This window comes from Pan troglodytes, chromosome 14 (assembly GCF_028858775.2).
Source record: "Pan troglodytes isolate AG18354 chromosome 14, NHGRI_mPanTro3-v2.0_pri, whole genome shotgun sequence".
Taxonomy (NCBI): domain Eukaryota; kingdom Metazoa; phylum Chordata; class Mammalia; order Primates; family Hominidae; genus Pan; species Pan troglodytes.
In genome coordinates, this window is record NC_072412.2 from 75,507,105 (window position 1) to 75,529,950 (window position 22,846).

At 32.8% G+C, this 22,846-nt stretch overlaps 1 protein-coding gene across 1 annotated transcript in view; it reads right to left on the reverse strand.

Annotated features, from left to right (window-relative positions):
• The window catches only part of KLHL1 (kelch like family member 1), a 426,381-nt gene that overhangs the window by 135,511 nt on the left and 268,024 nt on the right, over positions 1-22,846 (reverse strand). Inside the window, exon 6 of the mRNA XM_016925362.4 lies at positions 13,862-14,048. Coding sequence (XP_016780851.2) covers positions 13,862-14,048 — 187 coding nt within the window. The remainder of the gene's footprint in view (positions 1-13,861; positions 14,049-22,846) is intronic.

Sequence of the window (22,846 nt, forward strand, 5' to 3'; positions counted from 1 at the left end):
CCATGTTGCATACTAGTAACGATATCATTTAGATGAGAATATGGATGTTAACTGTATGATTGTTTCTCACTTTTTAATGTTTAAAAATTCTATAATAATATGTTGATAAAATAAACATGACTAAAAACAGCTTTTTTCTACATAAGTGAATTGGTCAGGCTACTGAGAAGCCAGGGATGGGAGGATTTTAAAGCAGGGTGAGATAAGCAGGGGATAAAAGAAGAAAGACATCAAGCATAAAGCAATGTATGTGTATGAGTAGTACTGTTAGTGGAAGGGAGCTTCGGATCTGTGGTGGTGAGTGGTAAAATATGATAAAGTTTAGAAGTATACTGGCAAGAAATTTTTGATGGAAAGAAAATAGGAAAAACCTGCCAGTTAAATTAGGTGATGAAGAATAGTTTTGTCATGGGCAAAGAATATTAGTCCTTACCTGGGGAATGGGGATCTAATGAAGGTTTTTACTGTATTTTATTTATATTTATATTTTGTATTTTAATGATCATGCTAAAAGTCATGATAAATTAATTTGATAGTAGATAGACAGCTGGGTGGATGGGACTGGAGAGAGACTGGAGACAGGGAGATCACTGTCTAATGTATTTCTGTGTTGTAAGAACAAATAAATCCATTTAAGAAGCACATGTTTTATCCCAGGACTACAGGGCTGAGGTGATAAAGTTTCAACTAAGGTAGTAGAAATGCTGATGTAAATCAGACAGCCCTTGATAACTGATGAGCTACAGAGGGCAGAGCAAATCTGATAACTGAAGTCTGAAGCCAAGTTAGATAGAAATATTGCTGATAGGGTATATCCCAGATAGTATATTAATAGTTCTCTGACAGTAGGAAACATAATGACCTTGTATTGAATTATAGAACTTTTATTTGACATTTATACAACATATTATGGCCTAGAAATACTTACTTACAGAAAAAAAAGATTTATTTATTTTGTGTCTAAAAGTTGCTTTTGTTAAGTGAACATTATGTTAAGTGAACTAAACCAGGCACAGAAAGACCAATACAGAATGATCTCACTTTTGCATAGGAGCTAAAAAAGTCAAACTCATAGAAGCAGAGAGTAGAATGGTGGTTATTAGGAGCTGAGAATCTAGTGGTGAAGACTGGAGGAATGTTGGTCAAGGAACACAAAATTTTAGTTAGGAAAAAGGAATAAGTTAGAGATCTATTATATAATAGATCTCTATGACATGACTATAGTTAATAACAATGTATTGTCTATTTGAAAATTGGTGAGATCATGCCTGTAATCCCGGCACTTTGGGAGGCCAAGGCAGGCAGATCACTTGATGTCAGGAGTTGAAGACCAGCCTGGCCAACAGGGTAAAATTTTGTGTCCACTAAAAACACAAAAAAAACCATGGTGGTGGGCACCTGTAATCCCAGCTACTCAGGAGTCTGAGGCAGGAGAATCGCTTGAACCTGGGAGGCAGAGGTTGCAGTTAGCCAAGATCCTGCCGTTGCACTCCAGCCTAGGCAACAAGAGCAAAACTGTCTCAAAAAAAGAAAGAAAGAAAGAAATGCTGAGAGTAGATTTTAGCTGTTCTCAGCAGGGAAAAATATTTGAGGCAATTTATATGTTAATTATCTTGATTGAGCCATTCCACAATATATACATATTCAAAGTATCATGTTTTAAACCTTAAATTATAAAACCCTTATTTTTAAATTGAAAAATAAATAAAAGTTGTTTTTTTCATGTAAATAATGTGTTCTTTTAAGAGAATATATGGCCGTGAAATTTAAATTTTATAAACGAGTGTTTAGGATACTTATAGTAAGATTTTTATTTTAATAAGAATATATTAATTGAGACCTTTATAAACTTGTATTCATTTTCTGGACATCCATTTTCTAGACAAATGAATTTTGTCTAGAAAAATTTTCTGGACATTCATATGTACATTTTTGGACATTTAAAGATACTCATTTCATGGTTCTTCATGCTTATAATTAGAATAAAATTTTAAAATGTGGGCTGAATTTTAATGTAATATGTTACATTAGATTTTGAAAACATGTTATTAAAAGGTAAATCTCAATGGAAATTAATAAAACAGAGTTTGAAAATAAGGTAAAATAATATATTTATAATTTTGGTATATAAAATTAATTTATAAAACATGAAATGGAAATATAATAGAGCATATTTAATTTTGTCAATTATATAATTTCTTATATTTCAAATATGTTTTCTAAAATCATAAGATAAGGTTTATTTAGCTGGCCTGAGATTTTTTCCTTCACACACTGCACTTGAGAACTGATTCTAATCTTCAGTAAAATTTTACAAAAAAATTATATAATAGGAATTAATGTATGTCAAGTATTTAGCAGGCCTTTCAAAAAAGTCATTCTTAGTGTCAGGGCATGGTGGCTCACGCCTGTAATCCCAGCCCTTTGGGAAGCCAAGGCGGGTGGATCACGAGGTCAGGAGATAGAGACCATCCTTGCCAACATGGTGAAACCCTGTCTCTACAGAAAATACAAAAATTAGCTGGGTATGGTGGTGTGTGGCTGTAATCCCAGCTACTCAGGAGGCTGAGGCAGGGGAATCTCGTGAACCCCGGGAGTCAGAGGTTTCAGTGAGCCAAGATCGTGCCACTGCACTCCAGCCTGGCGACAGAGCGAGACCCTGTCTCAAAAAAAAAAAAAAAAAAGTTATTCTTAGCACATCTCATCATTAACAGGTTAAATGTGAGCAAAAGAGCAGAAGAAATAATACAAATTTTGGAATTACACACAATCCTGATTAAAACTCTACTTACTAAATGGTAGAAACTAAAAAAGTTTCTTAATCTCTTCAAATTCAAAATGAGCTTGGAAAATACTCTCAAGATAAGTTTGTTGTTGGAAGTAAATAAAATTTTGTATATGGTGGTGTTTGGAAGAAGGTATTTATAATATATGTCATTGATGTGAAAATGGCAGATAGGATACAGGACTAATTTGCAGCTCCCACCTGGATGGACAGAACAGCGTGAGGAGACTCACATCATGAATTTTTGCTTGAAGAACTAATGCAGGAACATAGCAGGAAAACCAAAGGAATTCACAGACCCTTTGAAAGAAGTGGCTTGCCACAGCACACTCCATGAACAGCTAGAAAACTGTGAGTGCCCAAAATGTGAGAGGGGAAAGTCAGCCTCCAAGCACATATGCTCACCTCACTGAGGGAACCTGAAAATCCAGATCACAAAGGAAGTATTTAACCTTATCTAGAGCTGAAACAAATGTAGAGAGCCAAGTGAAATATAAAAATAGAAGAGGAAGTAGGATGAGCCCTGTAGGCACTCTCAGTACCCAGAGAAACCATTTCTAACTTTATCTCACAGGGGTTCTTGGGGAGGGCAGCCAGTGGAATTGGGAAAGGACCACAGGGAGTAGGAAACCTCCAGCTGAACTTTCTAATAATTTTGACTGAACACCAGTATTCCTGGGTACAATCCAGGGCGGAGTGCAAATGGGAAGTACAGGCCATAGGAACACAGAGGCTAAAGCAAGTGGGGAGGGGTGAGGCCTAAAAACCTTGCTTGCTTTCTCAGCAGGGAGGTTTGCAGCCTGGGGCAAGATCTCAGCCCTGCTTATCAGCTGCCTGGATATAAACTCCAGGCTGATGCTGGGGCAAGGTGGGAATAAGGCTGGCCTTGCTGGCTGTGTAGGACCTGGGTGAGGCCTGTCATTGCCAGCTTTCCACCACTTCCCTGGCAACCTGTATGACGCAGCAGAAGCAGCCATAATCCCCCTGGGAAAGTAACTCCATTGGCCAGAGAACCACACCTCCATCCCCCACAGTGGCCACAGCAAGCCCTGCCCAAGGAGAGTCTGAGCTCAGATATGCCTAACCTTGCACCCACCAAGCCTTTCTCTACCTGCTTTGGTAGTCAAAACGAAAGACGTAATCTCTTAGGAGCTCTAAGGCCTTGCCCATTGCCTGAGAAACCCAAAGTATACTTATCCAAGAAATCTTAGGGCAAGCTTATATCAGCTGATGCTCTCTTGAAAGTGCCACCTCCTGTCTGGAGGCCAAGAAACTACTAGCACAACCAGGATTTGAGGAAACCAGCACACTAAACACAACTACAACCAAGGACCCTCACACAATTCACTTCACTCCCCTACTACCTCCGCTGGTGTGTATGGCTGAGAGACCTGAAGACAGATCACATTACAGGATCCACAGACACTCCCCAGTACCACCCCAGAGTACAGTAGCTCTGCTGGGTGGCTAGACCCAGAAGAGCAAAAACAATCACTGCAGTCCAGCTCTCAGGAAGCTCCATCCCAAGGGGAAAGAGGAGAGCACCACATCAAGGAATCACTGTGCAGGACAAAATAATCTGAACGCAGCCTTTAAGCCCCAGATCTTTCCTCTGACATAGTCTATCCAAATAAGAAGGAACCAGAAAAACAATTTTAGTAATATGACAAAGCAAGGAGCTATAACACCATCAGAAGATCACACTAGCTCACCAACAATGGATCCAAACCAAGAAGAAATCTCTGAATTTCCAGAAAAAGAATTCAGAAGGTTGGTTATTAAGCTACTCAACAAGGCGCCAGAGAAAGGTGAAAACAAGGTAAAAAAATTAAAGAGCTGTGAGGCAAAGCATCAGATAACCTATAAAGAAAAACCTATCAAATTAACATCAGATGTCTCAACAGAAACCCTACAAGCTAGAAACTATTGGAGTCTTATCTTTAGCCTCCTTAAACAAAACAATTATTGACCAAGAATTTTGTATCCAGTGAAACTAAGCTTCATAAATGAAGAAAAGATATAATAATATTTAGACAAAGAAATGCTGAGAGAATTTGGCACTGCCAAGCCAGCACTACAAGAACTGCTAAAAGGAGTTCTAAATCTTGAAACAAAACCTCAAAATACACCAAAATAGAACCTCCTTAAAGCATAAATTTCACCAGGCTTATAAAACAATAATACAGTGGAAAAAAAAAAAGAAGGTATTCAGGCAAAAACTAGCATGATAAAAAGAATAGTACCTCACATCTCAATATTAACATTGAATGTAAATGGCCTAAATGCCCCACATAAAAAATACGGAATGGATAATAATTCACCAACCAAGTATCTGCTATCTTCAAGAGACTCACTTAATACATAAAGACTCACATAAACTTAAGGTAAATGAGTGGAAAAAGATATTCCATGCAAATGGACACCAAAAGTGAACAGGAGTAGCTATTCTTATATCAGACAAACAGACTTTAAAGCAATGACAGTTTAAAAAGGTAAAGAGGGACATTAAATAATGATAAAAGGACTTGTCCACCAGGAAAATATCACAATCTTAAATATACATGCACTTAACACTGGAGGTCCCAAATTTATAAAACAATTACTACTAGACCTAAGAAATGATATAGATGGCAACACAATAATAGTAGGGAACTTTAATACTCCACTGACAACACTAGACCGTCATCAAGACAGAAAGTCAACAAAGAAACAATGGACTTAAACTATACCCTGGAACAAATGGACTTAACAGATATTTAGAGAACATTCTACCCAACAGCTGCAGAATATACATTCTATTCATCAGCACATGGAACATTCTCCAAGATAGACTGTATGATAACCCACAAAACAAGTCTTATCAAATTAAAGAAAACTGAAATTATATCAAGTACTCTCTCAGACCACAGTGGAATAAAATTGGAAATCAACTCCAAAAGAAACCCTCAAAATCATGCACATAGACGGAAATTAAGTAATCTGATCCTGAATGATTGTTGGGTCAACAGTGAAGTCAAGATAGAAATTTAAAAAATTATATAAACTGAATGATAATAGTGAAACAACTTATTAAAACTTTTGGGATACAGCAAAATCAATAAAAGGAAAGTTCATAGTGTTAAATGCCTACATCAAAAAGTCTAAAGGGCACAAACAGACAATCAAAGGTCACACTTCAAGGAGCTAGAGAAACAAGAAAAAACCCAACCCAAACCCAGTAGAAGAAAAAAAAAATAACAAAGATCAGAGCAGAACTAAATAAAATTGAGAAAGAGTATACAATAGATAAGTAAAACAAAAAGCTGGTTCTTTGAAAAGATAAACATAACTCATAGACCATTAGTGAGACTAACCAAGAAAAGAAGAGAGAAGATCAAAATAGGCTCAATTAGAAATGAAACAGGAGATATTACAACTGATAACACAGAAATAGAAAAGATCAGACAGGACTACTATGATCACCTTTACATGCACAAGCTAGAAAAGCTAGCAGATTTGGATAAATTCCTGGAAATATACCACTGTCCTATATTAAACCAGGAAAAAATAGAAACTCTGAACAGACCAATAACAAGGAGCAAGATTGAAATGGTAATAAAAAAAAGTGTCAAGAAAACAGAAGTCCAGGACCCGGTGGATTCACAGCTGAATTATATCAGATATTCAAAGAAGAATTGGTACCAAGTCTATTGAAACTATTCCAAAAGATAGAGAAGGAGAGAATCCTCTGTAAATCATTCTATGAAACTGCTATCACCCTAATACCAAAACCAGGAAAGGACATAATAAAAAAGAAAACTACAGACAAATATCCCTAATACACGTATATGCAAAAATCCTCTGCAAAATACTAGCTAACTGAATCCAACACCATATCAAAAAGATAATCCACCATGATCAAGTTGATTTCACACCAGGGATGCATGGATGGTTTCAAATATGCAAGTCAATAGATATGCTACACAACATAAACAGAATTAAAAACAAAAATCACATCATCATCCCAAGAGATGCAGAAAAAGCATTTAACAAAATCCAACATCCCTTTATGATTAAAACCCTCAGCAAAACTGGCATAGAGGGGACATACTTTAAGATAATAAAAGCCATCTATGACAAACCCACAGTCAACATTATACTGGATGAGGAAAAGTTGAAAGCACTCCCCCTGAGAAGTGGAACAACGCAAGGATGCCCATTTTTACCACTTCGATTCAACATAATACTGGACATCCTAGCCAGAACAATCGGACAAAAGAAAGAAATAAAGGGCACCAAAATTGGTAAAAAGGAAGTCAAACGGTCGCTGTTCACTGATGATATGATTGTATACCTAGAATACTCTATAAACTCATGCAAAAAGTTCCTAGATCTGATAAAAGAATTCAGTAAAGTTTCAGGATACAAAATCAATGTACACAAATCAGTAGCACCATTATACACCAACAGCGACCAAGCTGAGGATTAAATCAAGAAATCAACTCTTTTTAAAATAGCTGCCAAAAAATAATATAATATATTCAGGAATATACCTAAGCAAGGAGGTGAAAGACTCTGCATGGAAAACTACAAAACACTGCTGAAAGAAATCATTGATGACAGAAACAAATGGAAACACATCCCATGTTCATGGATGGGTAGACTCATTGGGAAAATAATCATACTGCCAGAAGCAATCTAAAAATTCAATGCAATTCCCATCAAAATATTTTCATTCTTCATAGAACTTAAAAAAAATTCTAAACCTCACGTGGAATCAAAAAAGAGCCTGCCTAGCCACAGCAAGACTAAACAACAACAGCAACAACAACAACAAATCTAAAGGCATCACGTCACCCAACTTCAAACTGTACAATAAGACTATAGCCACCAAAACAGCATGGTACTGGTATAAAAATAGGTACACAGACAAATAGAACAGAATAGAAAACCCAGCAAGAAAGCCAAATAGTTACAGCCAACTGATCTTCGACAAAGGAAACAAAAACATAGAGTGGGGAAAGGACACCCTATTCAACAAATTTTGTTGGGATAATTGGCAAGCCACATGGCAAAAAACTGGATCCTCATCTCTCACTTTATACAAAAATCAACTCAATATGAATCAAAGACTTAAATCTAAGATGTAAAGTCACTAAAAATGTAGAAGATAGCCTCAGAAAAATTATTCTAAACATTGTCTTAGGCAGACTTTATGACCAAGAGCTCCAAAGCAAATGCAACAACAACAAAAAAGATAAATAGATAGGCCTTAATTAAACTCAATAAGTTTCTGCACACCGAAGGAAATAATCAGCAGAATAAACAGACAACCCACAGAGTGGGAGAAAATCTTCACAAACTATGCATCTAATAAAGGACAAATGTCCAGAATCTACAAAGAACTCAAACATATCAGCAAGAAACAATAAATAATCCCATCAAAAAGTGGGCTAAGGACATGAATGGACAATTCTCAAAAGAACATAAATAAATAGCCAACAAACATATGAAAAAATGCTCAACATCACTAATGATCAGGGAAATGCAAATCAAAACCACAGTGAATACCAGTTTACTCCTCCAAGAATGGCTATTGTCAAAAAAATATATATATATATAGATGTTGACAAGGATGTGGTGAAAAAGGGAACACTTTTACACTGCTGGTGGGAATGTAAACTAGTACGACCACTATATAAAAAACAGTATGGAGATTCCTTAAAAAATAAAACTAGATCCACCATTGTATCCAGCAATCCCAATACTGGATATCTACCTAGATGCAAAGAAGTCATTATATGAAAAAGACATTTGCACATATGTGTGTTTATAGCAACACAATTTGCAATTGCAAAAATATGGAACCAGCCCAAATGCCCATCAATCAATGAGTGGATAAAGAAATAATGGTGTATATATATACATATATACACACACACACTTGTTGTTTTCGATATATATATACACACACACATATGTATACATATATATATACACACATACATATACACACACACACACACACACACACACACATATGCCATGGAATACTACTCAACCACAAAAAGGAACTAAATAATGGCATTTGCAGCAACCTGGATGGAGTTAAAGACCATTACTCCCAGTGAAGTAACCCAGCAATGGAAAACCTAAAATCGTATGTTCTCATTTATAAGTGTGAGCTAAGCTATGAGGACACAAAGTCATAAGAACAATACAATGGACTTTGGGGACTTGAGGGGAGGGATGAAAGGGTGGGGGTTGAGGGACAAAAGACTACACATTGGGTACGGTGTACACTGCTCAGGTGATGGGTGCACCAAAATCTCAGAAATCACCACTAAAGAACTTATCTATGTAAACCAAACACACCTGTTTCCCACAACCTATTGAAATTAAATAAATAAGTACATAAATTGGGGGGAGAAAAAATGAAATTACAATTAGTTAAATATATATATATGTATTTATGTCATTGATGTATTATCTATTACTTAAAAATAATCAGTTACTGAGGAAAAGTATCCTAGATCCATAAAATTGTTTTCTGCTTGAAGGGTCCTATGGGAAGAGTTGTGTCGGTAACAGCAGTCTTCTAATTACATTTGGCTTTTCACATCTTCAAAATATTACAAAGGTGAATTTCATATTCACACAAAGTTTACATTGATAAACAGCATATTATACTTCAAAGTGAATTTATAATTCATAAATATATGTGAGACTTGTCCATTTTGGATATCCATTTAGATCAGTTAAATTACTTGCAATTTAAATTTAGTAGATGTTTACTGAAATTCTACAATTGATAACAAATGTTATCACAATTAATAGTAAGTGTTTCTAAAATTAGAAAGTTTCTGTTGCCAAGTTGTCTATCATTTGAAGAAGAGAATGTATAACAGGAGAACAAATGAGTATTCAGTAATTCATACTTGTAGTTTTGAATATTTGCTGATAATCCCTCAGTTCTAAGGCATGTATCAGTTCCTGTTTAGGTCCAGATTTTGAATTACACTCACTATTAGAAATTTGGGATTTGGTCAAATTGTTAATGAATGGTCATTTACATTGTAATTAGAGATGTTCTAATTTAATACATGATATTTAAAATTTAAGGTGGGATTATTTGCATTTTAGAGATGTAGAAGTTATAACTGAAAATAGTATATTAAATTTGTGAATACTCCAAAATTAATTAACTATGAAAATGTCAATGAGTCTACCTTACAAATATCCAAAATGTTTGAAAAATTTCAGAGTGTTAATGGTTTAGTTATAGACAAAATACCTACGTTTCAAAAATTATAGGACATAAATCAAGTGAAATAATCTATGGAGAAAACTGTAGAATAAGAGAGAAAAAGGATGCTTCTGACTGTTGGAGAATAGAAGACTCAGGCTGAAACGCCCTCTAATTCTAATACCAGCCCACCTGGGCAAATTACAAAAAAAATTATTTGCATTGCTCGTCTTACATGAAAATAAGAGAAATTTTCAAGGGCATAGTCAAATAGCTGAAGGAACAGTGAGGTGAAACCAGAGAGAGAGCTAAAGGAATACAAAAGCCAGCATCTCTTGTGGACAGAGGTTTCCAACAATAAGATCTGGAGCATCTGCCTTGGGCCAAACACAAGGTGGGAGAACAAGGAACCAGAGATGCTGCATTAAGCCTGAATGGTTAAAGGGGGCTGACATGGCTCTAAGTTAGTGAGGCCATTGGTTCTGGGTTGAAGCAGATTCAGGCTCATTAGAGGAAGGCATCTGCAAAATGTAGGCCCCTAAGAAGTCCCTGAGAGTAAAGAAAATTAATTATGACTTTAAAATAATATTACCTGACACAGAAGGAATCAAACTTCTGTTGTCAGAAACAACAAACAACAGATTTAGAACCCAACCTTTTAGATGTTGAAATTATTAGCCCCAGGATATAAAATAAAATGTGTAATTGTTAAGAAATAATGGACAGAATGAAAAAAAATAAGTGAAGAACATTAAAATTCATAAATAAATATATAAATCTGAAAAAATTCAAGAAGTTTCAGAAATAGACAACCTCAAAATTACAAATACACAGGGGCTTCTTTTAAACATGATGGATTAGTTTGTATCAGACAAACTGTTCCCACATGAGTAACTATAAAGCTTCAGTTCATAGTACAAAATTTAGCTGTTTTAAGACATTAGAGACTAAAAAATACAGCTAACGCTTAAAAGCCTGAAGTCCCAGAAAGAGGGGACGTGAATGGAAATGAGCCTTACATTCTTTGCCATTTTTGCCTTTAGAAATGATTGATTCATAAGCAGCTCTAGGCTTAGAGACCTTGCAATGCATGTGGGCTGAGGCCTCTGGGCAGTCTGATGGGGCTGAAAAGACACAAATTGCAGCTCAGGGCAATCAAGGCAGTCAGGACCTTAGACTCCTGTCCCTCAGAAAAGAGAATGGCAGGGCAACACTGCTTGTCTTCTCTGGACGTTTGCTGATTTCGAAGATGTACACAGCAAGAGGCAGAAATCCAGGCAGAAAATGGAAGCTAAGATGCTAAACTTAGCTTATAAATAGTTGTAAGGCATAGATTTATCTCAGAACTAGGCAAAGCTAGTTCTGAGTTAAAAATGAAACAGCATTCAGGGCTCACCAAGAATGAGTGGCCCTGGTATAAATATTGAAAGCCAAACACGAGTAAGGCAGTCCTCACAAACGCTAACTCTTTGTCTCAAATCATCCAATTCTTGTTTGGAAGAAGGCAACTTTCTCTTACTCTAAGTGTCTGCCTAAAATAAAGTAAATTATGTCTTACAAAACTTAATGTTATCCAGAGCATCTATGTATTTTCTTATGCAATATCCATCATTCCTTCAAACATTGCCAGGTGTGTTATGCTACCTACTAGATATTTACAGCAGACTTCTGAAGTATTAACATAATTTCATTTAAAGTAAAGAAAATGACAGGATTGTACCATAGGCTGTTACTACTGACCAAACAATGCTCAAGAAACTGCAAAAAAATGCAATAATTAGAAGAGAGGTATTAATATATCAGTATTCATTATTATATATGTGATTAAATACATAAAAAATTAAAATACAAAAATTTCAATTTCACTATTAAGAAGGGAAATATAAATGTAATGATGAACACTTGGGGATTGACTATACGACTCTTTATATTTTGTTATGTTAAAACTTACTGATATAAAAAGGTTTTTTAAGACAAAATTTTTTTGACCAGACAGTAAGACTGGCATTCTGTATAACTTGGTAATATTATAAATTCTTATATATTTTCGAAAAAGAAATTAGCTTATACCTCACAACGGCTTTTCTTTCCCACCCACTAATTTTTCATCTAGGTGTATATTTAAGGAAATACTCAGAGATTAGGATAAACTTTTATGTATGTGGGTGCTAATGGTGGCATTATTTATAAAAAAATTATTGAATCCCAGCAAAGTGTTTAATAATAGGGTTAAGCTCAAGTAAACTGTGACATTTCTGTGTGAATAATAATTAGTAAGCAATTTGAATTGTCTTTCAAAAATTTAATAACACAATTTCACACACACAATGTAAGTAATGACTACAAGCAACAAAAGTAACAACTTCAAGAATGTTAGTAAATCAAAATATACCTATACTTAGGTACCTAGCTATATAATGTCCGAGAGAGGAAATTGAATACAATCATAAATAGGTATATTTGTATCTAAATAATATGTATAGATATATAGTTATACTATATATATACACATACATCTCTCTCTCTCTCTCTCTCTCTCTCTCTATATATATATATATATATATATACATATATATATAGATCTCATATTTTTTGAAGTAAACATCAAAATCACCATCCAGATTCTGTCTTTTGGGAAAGAGACTACCCCAGATGGAAGGCATTTCATTGTGTTTTAAAGAAGTTTCTAAGGCTTTCCTACTTCAATAATAGTGTATTCTAAGCTTTAGTACCTTCTCCCAGGACCAATATTGTCTTTTATGAGTGCCTATATTCATCCATGTGATGACAAACATTTTGCCCTTTTATTCTCTTGATTTGCTATGTACTTATAAAATAAATCTTATTTCTTTAGGCTTCTGCATTTTCATATTTACAGGAGTTGCTCTTTTCCAAAAATAAACTATGAAAACCATGTAACAGCCATAGGATATCCTTTTGACAGACAACAAATGAGAATGTGTCATTCTCTATTGATTACATCAGTTTTTTCCCTTCAGCTACAATTTTGAAATCTCAGTTCACAGTGATTGAAATAAGTTTTTTTTTTGTTCTGATTTATCTTAATAACAATTTTTAAAAAGATGTTGGATATTTGGTCATATTCTATTGTTGCCAATTCCAGCTTTTTAAATAAATACTTGAAATATTTTATGGTTAATTATATCATTTATTAGAAACAAACATGAAAATTACGCTTTTGCATATTATTCTTCTTGTGTACTTATTCATGAAAATTAAGACAGACATAAGAAAATCTGAAGAGGACAAATTTTTGGAGATTTTTCCAATAACTCTAGAAACGTAAGAATAAAATCTTCAAATGTATATGTTTAGTTTTTAAACAAATGATTCATTTTCTTTTGAAGGACTAAATTAGTAAACACAATTAAACTTATAAATTATAACTTTCACCATTCTTATACTTCTTTATAATTGCCTATTTATTTATCTGGCTTCTACATGATATTCTCAACTTCTCAAAGACAGAGATTCTTTTCATAATTGAGATCCCAGCAAGAATTTGCCTTGCATTTCACATTTCTTGGCATTGAAATAGCATTCTCAATATATCCAACAAATTGTTTGGCTTGTGTTAAGTGATTCAAATCTCTTTTTTATTTTATATGAACTCTTGTACATAAGCACAAGAAATGAATAAGGAACTTAAAGATGAAGAAGAAGCAGAAAGCAGCTACAATTAAAGAGATATTTAATTTCTCCCTTAATCTTAAATTACAATAATTAATGCTGAGTTTATGTCATTTTTTTGTAGTATCACCATTACAATATAAAAGCTGCATCACGGTATAACACAGGATGTATGGTTATATAAATCCAGAATTAAATACCTTTGTTGTTATCCATTCCTCCTACAGCATACAAAGTTCCGACTGTAGATTTTCTGGGTTTAGTTCTCGGACTCTGCATTAAAGTTCTTCTTTCTGGCAATAGATGGTATTTCATTGCTTCTAGAATCAGCTTTTGACATTCCAGATCATTCTTAAATAATGCATGATTTTCTAGGTCAGCCAGTATCTGTGAATAATACACAATAGCTGTTAATAATGTTTTCAAAGAGATGAACATTATGTCATTCCTTAAAATTGGAAGTTTAATGTCTGTGATATTATCCTTATATTGAGCAGGATGCAGGGTGTAGTAAGAATTCATTACAGTAACAAATAAAAATGTGTAAAATGAATGGCTTTCAACAGAGACAGAATGGATATTATTTTTGATTCAATATTATTTATCATTTTACCACACAGAGTAAAAAAAACACTTATAGTGATCAGCTTTTCTATTCATTTTCTTTTTATGAAAGCTGCCTGAAAATCAAGTATAGTTACTTGTGTTGGCCATAAACACGTCAGGTGAAAGACATTTAATTTATTGAAAATAGACTTCAACAAATTAAGCCATTACAAGCTTACCGTAAGAGTTCATAAATTTAATTTAAAATGTTTCAAGTATAGTTTAAATCTCTTTTAAATTCAAAATAACTCAATGAAGATGACAAAAATTTCTTCATAACATCTCTTTAATTATATAAGGAATTTAAAAGTTGTGTATTAGGCAAAGTAATAGTTTCCAATAGTGAAAATTTTATACCAAAATTCAGCACCCAATAGACCAATAGAGTGAGACCACTAGTTTTAAAGTATATTGTGTCTATTTTTTGCTATAATAGGTTATTGTCTCTGCAAATTATTTTGTGTACATTTATTTGCACACATCCGAAGTATCTTTTATTTTCCTCTTTCTCTTTTGCTCTTTAGATTATTTTTCTCCTTGATTCTTTTAGTGTCTTCTTTTTTAATGGATCCTGTTTCACTTTGAGTGACAATAAAATGTGTCCCATATATTTAGAAGATAAATAAGTAGAAAATTTAGCATTTGCTCACTGAACTTTTCTTGTACATTGGTAAAAAAAATTGTACCACATCTGTACACAAATGTTCATTGAATGAATAAAAATGGCAGCATGTGACTAATTAAATTTAACACTATAATTATGACTTTAATTAAAATGTGTAAGCCTACCTAATATATAAAACTATAAGAGGTGCCATAAAGAGTATAGAAACACGTAAGATACACAGTATAATTTTTTTTTGAGACAGAGTCTCATTCTGTCACCCAGGCTGGAGTGCAGTGGTGTGATCTCGGCTCACTGCAACCTCTGCTTCCCGGGTTCAAGCAATTCTCTTGCCTCAGTCTCCTGAGTAGCTGGGATTACAGATGTGCACCACCATGCCCAACTTATTTTTGTATTTTTAGTAGAGACAGAGTTTCACCATGTTGGCCAGGCTAGTCTCGAACTCCTGACCTCAGGAGATCCACCCATCTCTGTCTCCCAGATTGCTGGGATTACAGGTGTGAGCCACTGTGCCTGGCCCAGAACAGTTTTAATCTGAATAAGAAGCATAATATTAGTTACTAGATGCTTTGGAATTACATAAGTGAAGATGATTAATTACATTCTTGGCTCAGTTTCCTTTTGTTGTATACTAATACCTTAGCTGCCTTTCTACGCACTTTTATTTTTAACATTAACTTTATATATATATGTATGTATGTATGTATGTATGCATGTATGTATGTATAGAAGATCTCCAATGGAACGTTTTGAAAGGACTACTATTTTTAGTAAAATTTTTTGTTTTTATTCACCAAAGGGACTATTTCTAACAAGGGCCCAGTGGCGTTCATAAACTTTATAATTATGTTTCTATCTATCTACAATGACTCTTGATCGTCTGCGTGTCAAATATATAGTTTCTTGTATCTGAGTCTTTTCATTGCCACAGAAGGAAAATAATTAACCTCTACAGTACTAAATTTATGTATATGTAAAGCTGGCTCTCATGAATTCTCATTTTTCTTCTCTCCTTTTCACTTCTTTTGGGAAAATTTGGGATCAGTTGATCATAAAGATACTATTCTTTCATTTGGAACACATGTTAGGAATAGCTTAACTAGATAAATAGTTAAAACATTACAAATAAAAAATAAAAATCTTTAAACTTTTCCCCTTCAATATCACATCTCATATTCAACATAGTATTGGAAGTCTTGGTCAGAACAATCAGGAAAGAGAAAGAAATAAAAGGCATCCAAATTGGTAAAGAAGAAGTCAAGTTTCTCCTGCTTACTGATTATATAGTCTTATATCTAGAAAAACCAAAAGACTCAACAAAAAAACCAGTAGGTTTGATAAATAAAGTTGCAGGACATGAAATCAATATACAAAAGTCAGCAGTGTTTCTTGTTTCTATATGCCAATAACAATCTAGTTGAGAAAAAAAATCAAGTAGTCCATTTTATTTACAGTGACTAAAAAGAAAACTAGGAATAAATGTAACTAAGGAAGTGAAATATCTCTACAGGGAAAATTACAAAACACTAAGGAAAGAAATTGAAGATAACACAAACAAATAAAAAAAATCCCATGCTCACAGATCAGAAGAATTAATATCATTAAAATGACCGCATTGCTCAAATCATTCTATAGGCTAAACACAATCTCTTTCAAATTACCAAAGTTATTTTTTCGCAGAATTGGATAAACAATTATAAAATATATATAAAATATCAAACCAAAAAAGAGCCCAAATGTCAAAGCAATCCTGATCAAAAAGAACAAAACTGGAGGTATCACATTACCTGACTTAACCCAAGCAGCACGGTATTTCTCTAAAGATAGATATATAGGCCAATGAAACAGAATAGAGAGGCCAGAAATAAAGCCACATATTTACTGCTAACTGATCTTTAAGAAAGTCAACAAGAACTTACACTTGGGAAAGGACACCCTCTTCAATAAATGGTGCTGGGAAAACTGGATAGCCACATGCAGAAGAATGAAACTAGACTCCTATCTGTCACCATATACAAAAATCAACTCAAAATGAATTAAATACACAAATGTAAGTTGCAAAACTATTAATATAAAAACACTAGAATAAAACCTAAAGAAAGTTCTCATAAAGAGTGGTCTAAGCAAAGGATTTATGACTAAGACATCAAAAGCACAGGCAACAACAATAAAAAGACAAATGGGACTATATCAAATTAAAAAGCTTCTGCACAACAAAGGAAAAAAATCAACAAAGTGAAAAGAAAATCTGCTTAATGGGAGAAATATTAGCAAATTATTTATCCAACAGAGGACAAATACGCAGAATGTACAGGAAACAAAAAACAACTCAACAAGAAAAAACTAATCCCATTAAAAAGTGGGCGAAGGACATGACTAGATATTTCTCAAAAGAAAACATACAAATGGCCCAACAGGTATATGCTAAAATGCTCAACATCATTAATCATCAGAGAAATATAAATGAAAACTATAATGAAATACTATCTTATCTCAGTCAGAATGACTATTTAAAAAGACAAAATATAACATGATGGTGTGACTGAGGAGAAAACGGAACTTACATAGTGTTTGTTGGAAGGTAAACTAGTAAAGCCACTATGGAAAACAATGTGGAGATTTCTCAAAAAACTAAAAGTAGAATTACCATTTGATCCAGCAATTCTACTACTGGATATTTACCCAAAGGAAAATAAATCAGTATATCAAAGGATACTTGCATTCACATGTTTATTGCAGCACTATTTATAATAGCAAAGATATGGAATCAACCTACGTGTCCATCAATGGGTTAATGAATAAAGAAAATGTGGTATATATACACAATAGAATGCTACTTGGCCATAAGAAAGAATAAAATCATGCCATTTATAGCAACATGTATGGAACTGGAGGTCATTATCTTAAGTGAAATAAGCCAGGCACTAAAAGACAAATATCACATGTTCTCACTTTTATGCAGGAGTTAAGAAAATTCATTATATGGAGGTAGACAGTTGAAAGACAGATAACAGAGACTGTAAAGGGTGAGTGGGAGATATGGAGAACAAGGAAGCAAACTGAGTTAAAGGGTAAAACTCTCAGTAAGACAGAAGGATTAAATTCAATGTATGATAGCAGAGTAGGGTGACTATACCTAACAAAAATGTATTGTTCTCAGGTGACAGACACGCCAAATACCCTGCTTGATCACAACACACTATATGCACGTAACAAAATTTCTCATGTACTTCATAAATTTGTACAAATAAGCAAAAGACAAAAAAATAGAAAAAAATTAGAAATGTACTCCTTTTTCATGTTTCTTCTTGCAAAATTGTAACAGAATAAAAAAGTGAATCCAAGAGTTTGGAAACAGCTTATGTTTTAGAAAAGTAGACTCATGACATAGATTCAAATATCTTTAAATTTTGGCATATGAATGCAGAGAATAATTTATATTAAAACGAGTTTCTATGCTATTCCTAGTATTTTGATGGCTCTTTTAACTAATTAGGGTGGATTAATTTTAGCTTACAAGTAACCCTATGCCTTCTTGACTTCAGTACCATGTAAAAATAATTTTAGCATAGTATTTTTACATAAATAGGACTTGGGTTTAATTTCTCATATTTTACACTTAAAAATTATATGTTAGTGGTACAGTAAGTTATAAGTAATTTTAAAAATGATTTAGGATGGCCAAAGTACAAGATTGATTAAATGAAATTTCAATAAGTGGTATCTTCTACTGAGGTTTAATCTTGTGAATTCTTGTACAGCTACAAATCAAAAAAGGCTTCCTGTGTTAGCTTAGACTTTTTTTTTATACTTTAAGTTCTAGGGTACATGTGCACAACGTGGAGGTTTGTTACATATGTACACATGTGCCATGTTGGTGTGCTGCACCCATTAACTCGTCATTTACATTTACTTGGACAACTTTAAGGCAATATACTAATGTTATTGATTAATTAATAATAATTTGTGAATAACTTTTCAATTTCTAAGAAAATGTTACAAACAAATACATGCAAAGATAGATAAGGATTATATCAAATTTTATAAATAATGGATAATTATAAAAGAAAAAATAAATTCTATAAAAATAAAGTATTGAAAGATCATCAACTCTATGTGCCTAGGTTTATAATATTTTAAAGTAATAAATTTAAAAAAATACAATGTTCAATGTCCATAGATGTACACATAAAAATATATTATGAATTATTTATTTCAATATATGACATGGCAAATAAAAATAAATAAGAATAAAATAAAATGAAAATAAAATGTGTCTTGTATTTAATAAAATGACCAAGGTATTCTGTATTCAAATACTGTTTTCCTTTTTATGAATAAAATATTGTGTAAAATGTAACTTTGGCCTACTCCTACTCATTTTGACAAACTAAATTATTTATAACCACTGTAACCTATTGTTGTATATTTTTAATTATTACTTGTAACAGTTTCTTGCTTATAAACACCATAGCCTGTGTTTGCATTTCATCTCTGACAACCCTAATGACTTCATCTAAACCTAATTATCTTTAAAGGCCCTACCTCCTAATAGCATTACTGTGGGGGTTAGGCCAACCACCTGTGAGTTTGGGTAGGACAGAAATATCAGCCCATAACAGATCCTACTAGGTACAATTTGATCATAATTTTATTATGAGTACTACCCAGCTTCCTATTGCCAGTTTGTTATAAAATGTTCATTTTCTGAGTAATTTGATTCAAGCAATAAGGTTTTTCTTCTGGGTTTTTGATTTATTTATTTATTTTTTAAGACAACAAACATCACAGTATATAAGAACCAGAAATCTAAATCCCTTCACTTCATATGTACAAAGAAATTTCTGTTTTCTTAGCACACATCTTGGAACTGGTACAGGACATGCTTCTTTGTTCCTATGTCAATTTATGGTGAAAACTAAAAAAAAAAATAAGTATTTGATCCAGGAAATATTTGCTCCTGCAGGATGAGACATCTGTGAACCCACAAAAATAGCTAGCAAGACTAGAACTTGCCCTTCAACACTTGCTTCAAGAGCCTAACCTTGCTGTGCACACTAATCCTAAGCTATTGTGATATAAACTGTACATAAGCCCCACCATTTTACCACAGTGCAAAGGCTGCTTTAAAATAACCCAGGCCAAGCCCTGGAATCATAAATATCTTCTTGTGACTTTTTTCTATAGAGGATACACCAAGGCTTTGTATAGGTAGTGTTCTTTCATAGTGGAATAGGTATAATAAAGTCTGCTTGCTTATTACAAAACATATTTTGTTGTCTTATAGGAATTCAACACTGAACACATTTCACCAATAATAGTTACAAATAAATTGCAAATTCAATGAATGTACTTCTCACAGAAGAAAATCAAATAGAATGAAAACTTACCCACTTTGTCATTCTGCTGTACATTTTAGGGTTACAAAAATATGTTTCAACTATTTATATTATGCAAAAAAATTTAGCAGAAATAAAAGTTAGCTAGTTTTTGGTATTGTTTACTCTGTGAGCAATTTCAACTTAAATATGAAACCATATTATATAGTTGAAATTGCAAGTATCTATTATTTTATTTCATGTATACTGTTTCTACATACCTGACAAAATTTCAAGTACATTTTATAAACACACAAAACATGAGATACTGTATTTCTATAACTTATACTAGCACTTGCTCTTTGGAAAATGATGATAAAATTTAATACTAACATGAATATTTCTATGAAGGTAATGAACAAAATATCTTGAAATCATGTGGAGTATCAAGGTAAAACATAATTAAGTGGACTTACAATGGAATACTCTGTTTCTGTTTTAAATTCTCATTTCTAATATTACTGCTTCAAGATCCTATGGGCTCAGAGATGTAGATTTTTGAAAAAAAATAGATCTTAAAAAGTCAATATTTGAGGTTTGCCTTGTTAAATGTAGTAAACTATAATATATACAGGAAAATGTCTCTTTGCAAGAAAAATAAAATCATTAATAAGTTGCTTTATAACCTAATTAGATAACCTGGAAATAATAATATACTTCTATCATACAAGACAACAAACTAAATAACAAGTTTTTAAAATCCTGTTCTATGCTATCCAAATGAATTAAACATTTCCAGTGTTCTGGTTTATGTACATACAAATTTTAGGATAAAAGGTACAGAGCGTAAGACTTTTCCACAGGCAATATGTTCTTTCGTTAACAACTCTGTCAGCTAGGTGGTCACTTTGCAGATATGCTCTATCTCCTTATAACCTTGTCAGTTTTCTTTGTGATTAAATAATAACTGATGCGTTATAGGGTAACCCAGTAGCTTCAGAATCAAACATGACCAGGAAATATATAGGATAACCTCACACAATTTTCAGAATTTACCAATATGAAAAATCGGAATAATTTAGCCACTTATAGCTAGAACTTTTGACAATGAATTTGTTAGAGCATTCCAGCTGCCAGAAATGTCATGAACTTTTAATTAGAATAAGTATTTTCCCTTCAGTTACCTGTTTGAAAGCATTATTTTCTTTTCACATACTCTTCTAAAGTTCTATTGGCTTTATTAACAAGTTCATTTTGGTTAGAAAAAAATATATATGAATAAACACATTGGTTAAAATATTATTCATTGTAAATAACCATTAAATTTGTTACTATAATACACCATAATTTACTTGTTGATGGTTTCATACATTGAACCACATGATCAAAATAGTCACATGTTTAGCAACATTAAAGCATTGCTGAGTGTTTTAATCCTGTGTGCACACTCTTCAAATTGCAGCTTTCCAAGAGTATTATATGATTTTATTTGAAATGTTTGTAATAATACATAAATTATGATGCTAAAGGTATTTCAAATAATCTTCTGAAAGTATTGCTTTATAAAAATAGGATGCATCATTCAAGTATCTAGATTTTGCAGTGTTTTTGCAATCTCTCAAACAAAAAATAGAATCAATTTTCATGTCTTTTTAAAAAATTGTCTTCTTTCTGTAAAAATTATCTAATGTGTCAAGAAAAATACCCTCTTGTCTAGAATCCTTGTCATGATTCTCTGCACTATATTGCCTGTATAGATGCTGCTTGACATTGTAAATAACTTTTACAATACTATCATAAGTAAACAAAACAAGATACATGAATTTATTCTTGATGGATGACCTACTTTTATTACATAAATGACATACACTCTAATTTTATAGTAAAAGTCAGAAAACATTTACATTATAAAAACTTGTATTACAGACAACCTTCTAAAATATCATTTAAGAAATATAAATTATAGCAACACCCTACTATACAGTTCATGTCCAGAAATAAGAAAAGACCTACATCATAAGCTATTCCTTAAGTTAGAGTAATACAGCATTAGCAAAAAAAAAAAAAAAAAAAAAAAAAAAACAACATAATTTAAAGGCGGGAAAATAGGAGGTGTACCAAGCGCAGCAATCACATCTATACCTTTCATCTGGTCATGGAGTCCACTGCAAAATGGAAGGCAATATTGAATAAATACTTAAAGAAAAATAAGTTTAAACATATTATAGACCAAAGAAAAAGTACGAACTCTTCTAAAACTATATCCTTGGGCTATATTATGAAAACATATATAGTTATGAAAACACTCTCACATTCATGATAAAGTGACAAAATTTCATGTACTTCATCTTATTTCATAATATCTCAAAATTTTGTTTTCCTACTGGATCTTGTGCTAAAAATAAACTCAGAATTTGAATCTATAAAACAAAATTGATTCCTATTAGAAGTGACAGTCCTTAGAGAATAAATGACAGTTTCATATCTTGCCTTTCAAGTTTTGTGCATGACAAAATGAAAGCCATGAATAATAAAATATTATCTCATAAGCTGCAGAAAAATTTTTATTTCAATGTCTTATAAATATATCTAATACAAATAAAATAATTTCAGGTATTTGCATTAAAGCAGTCTAA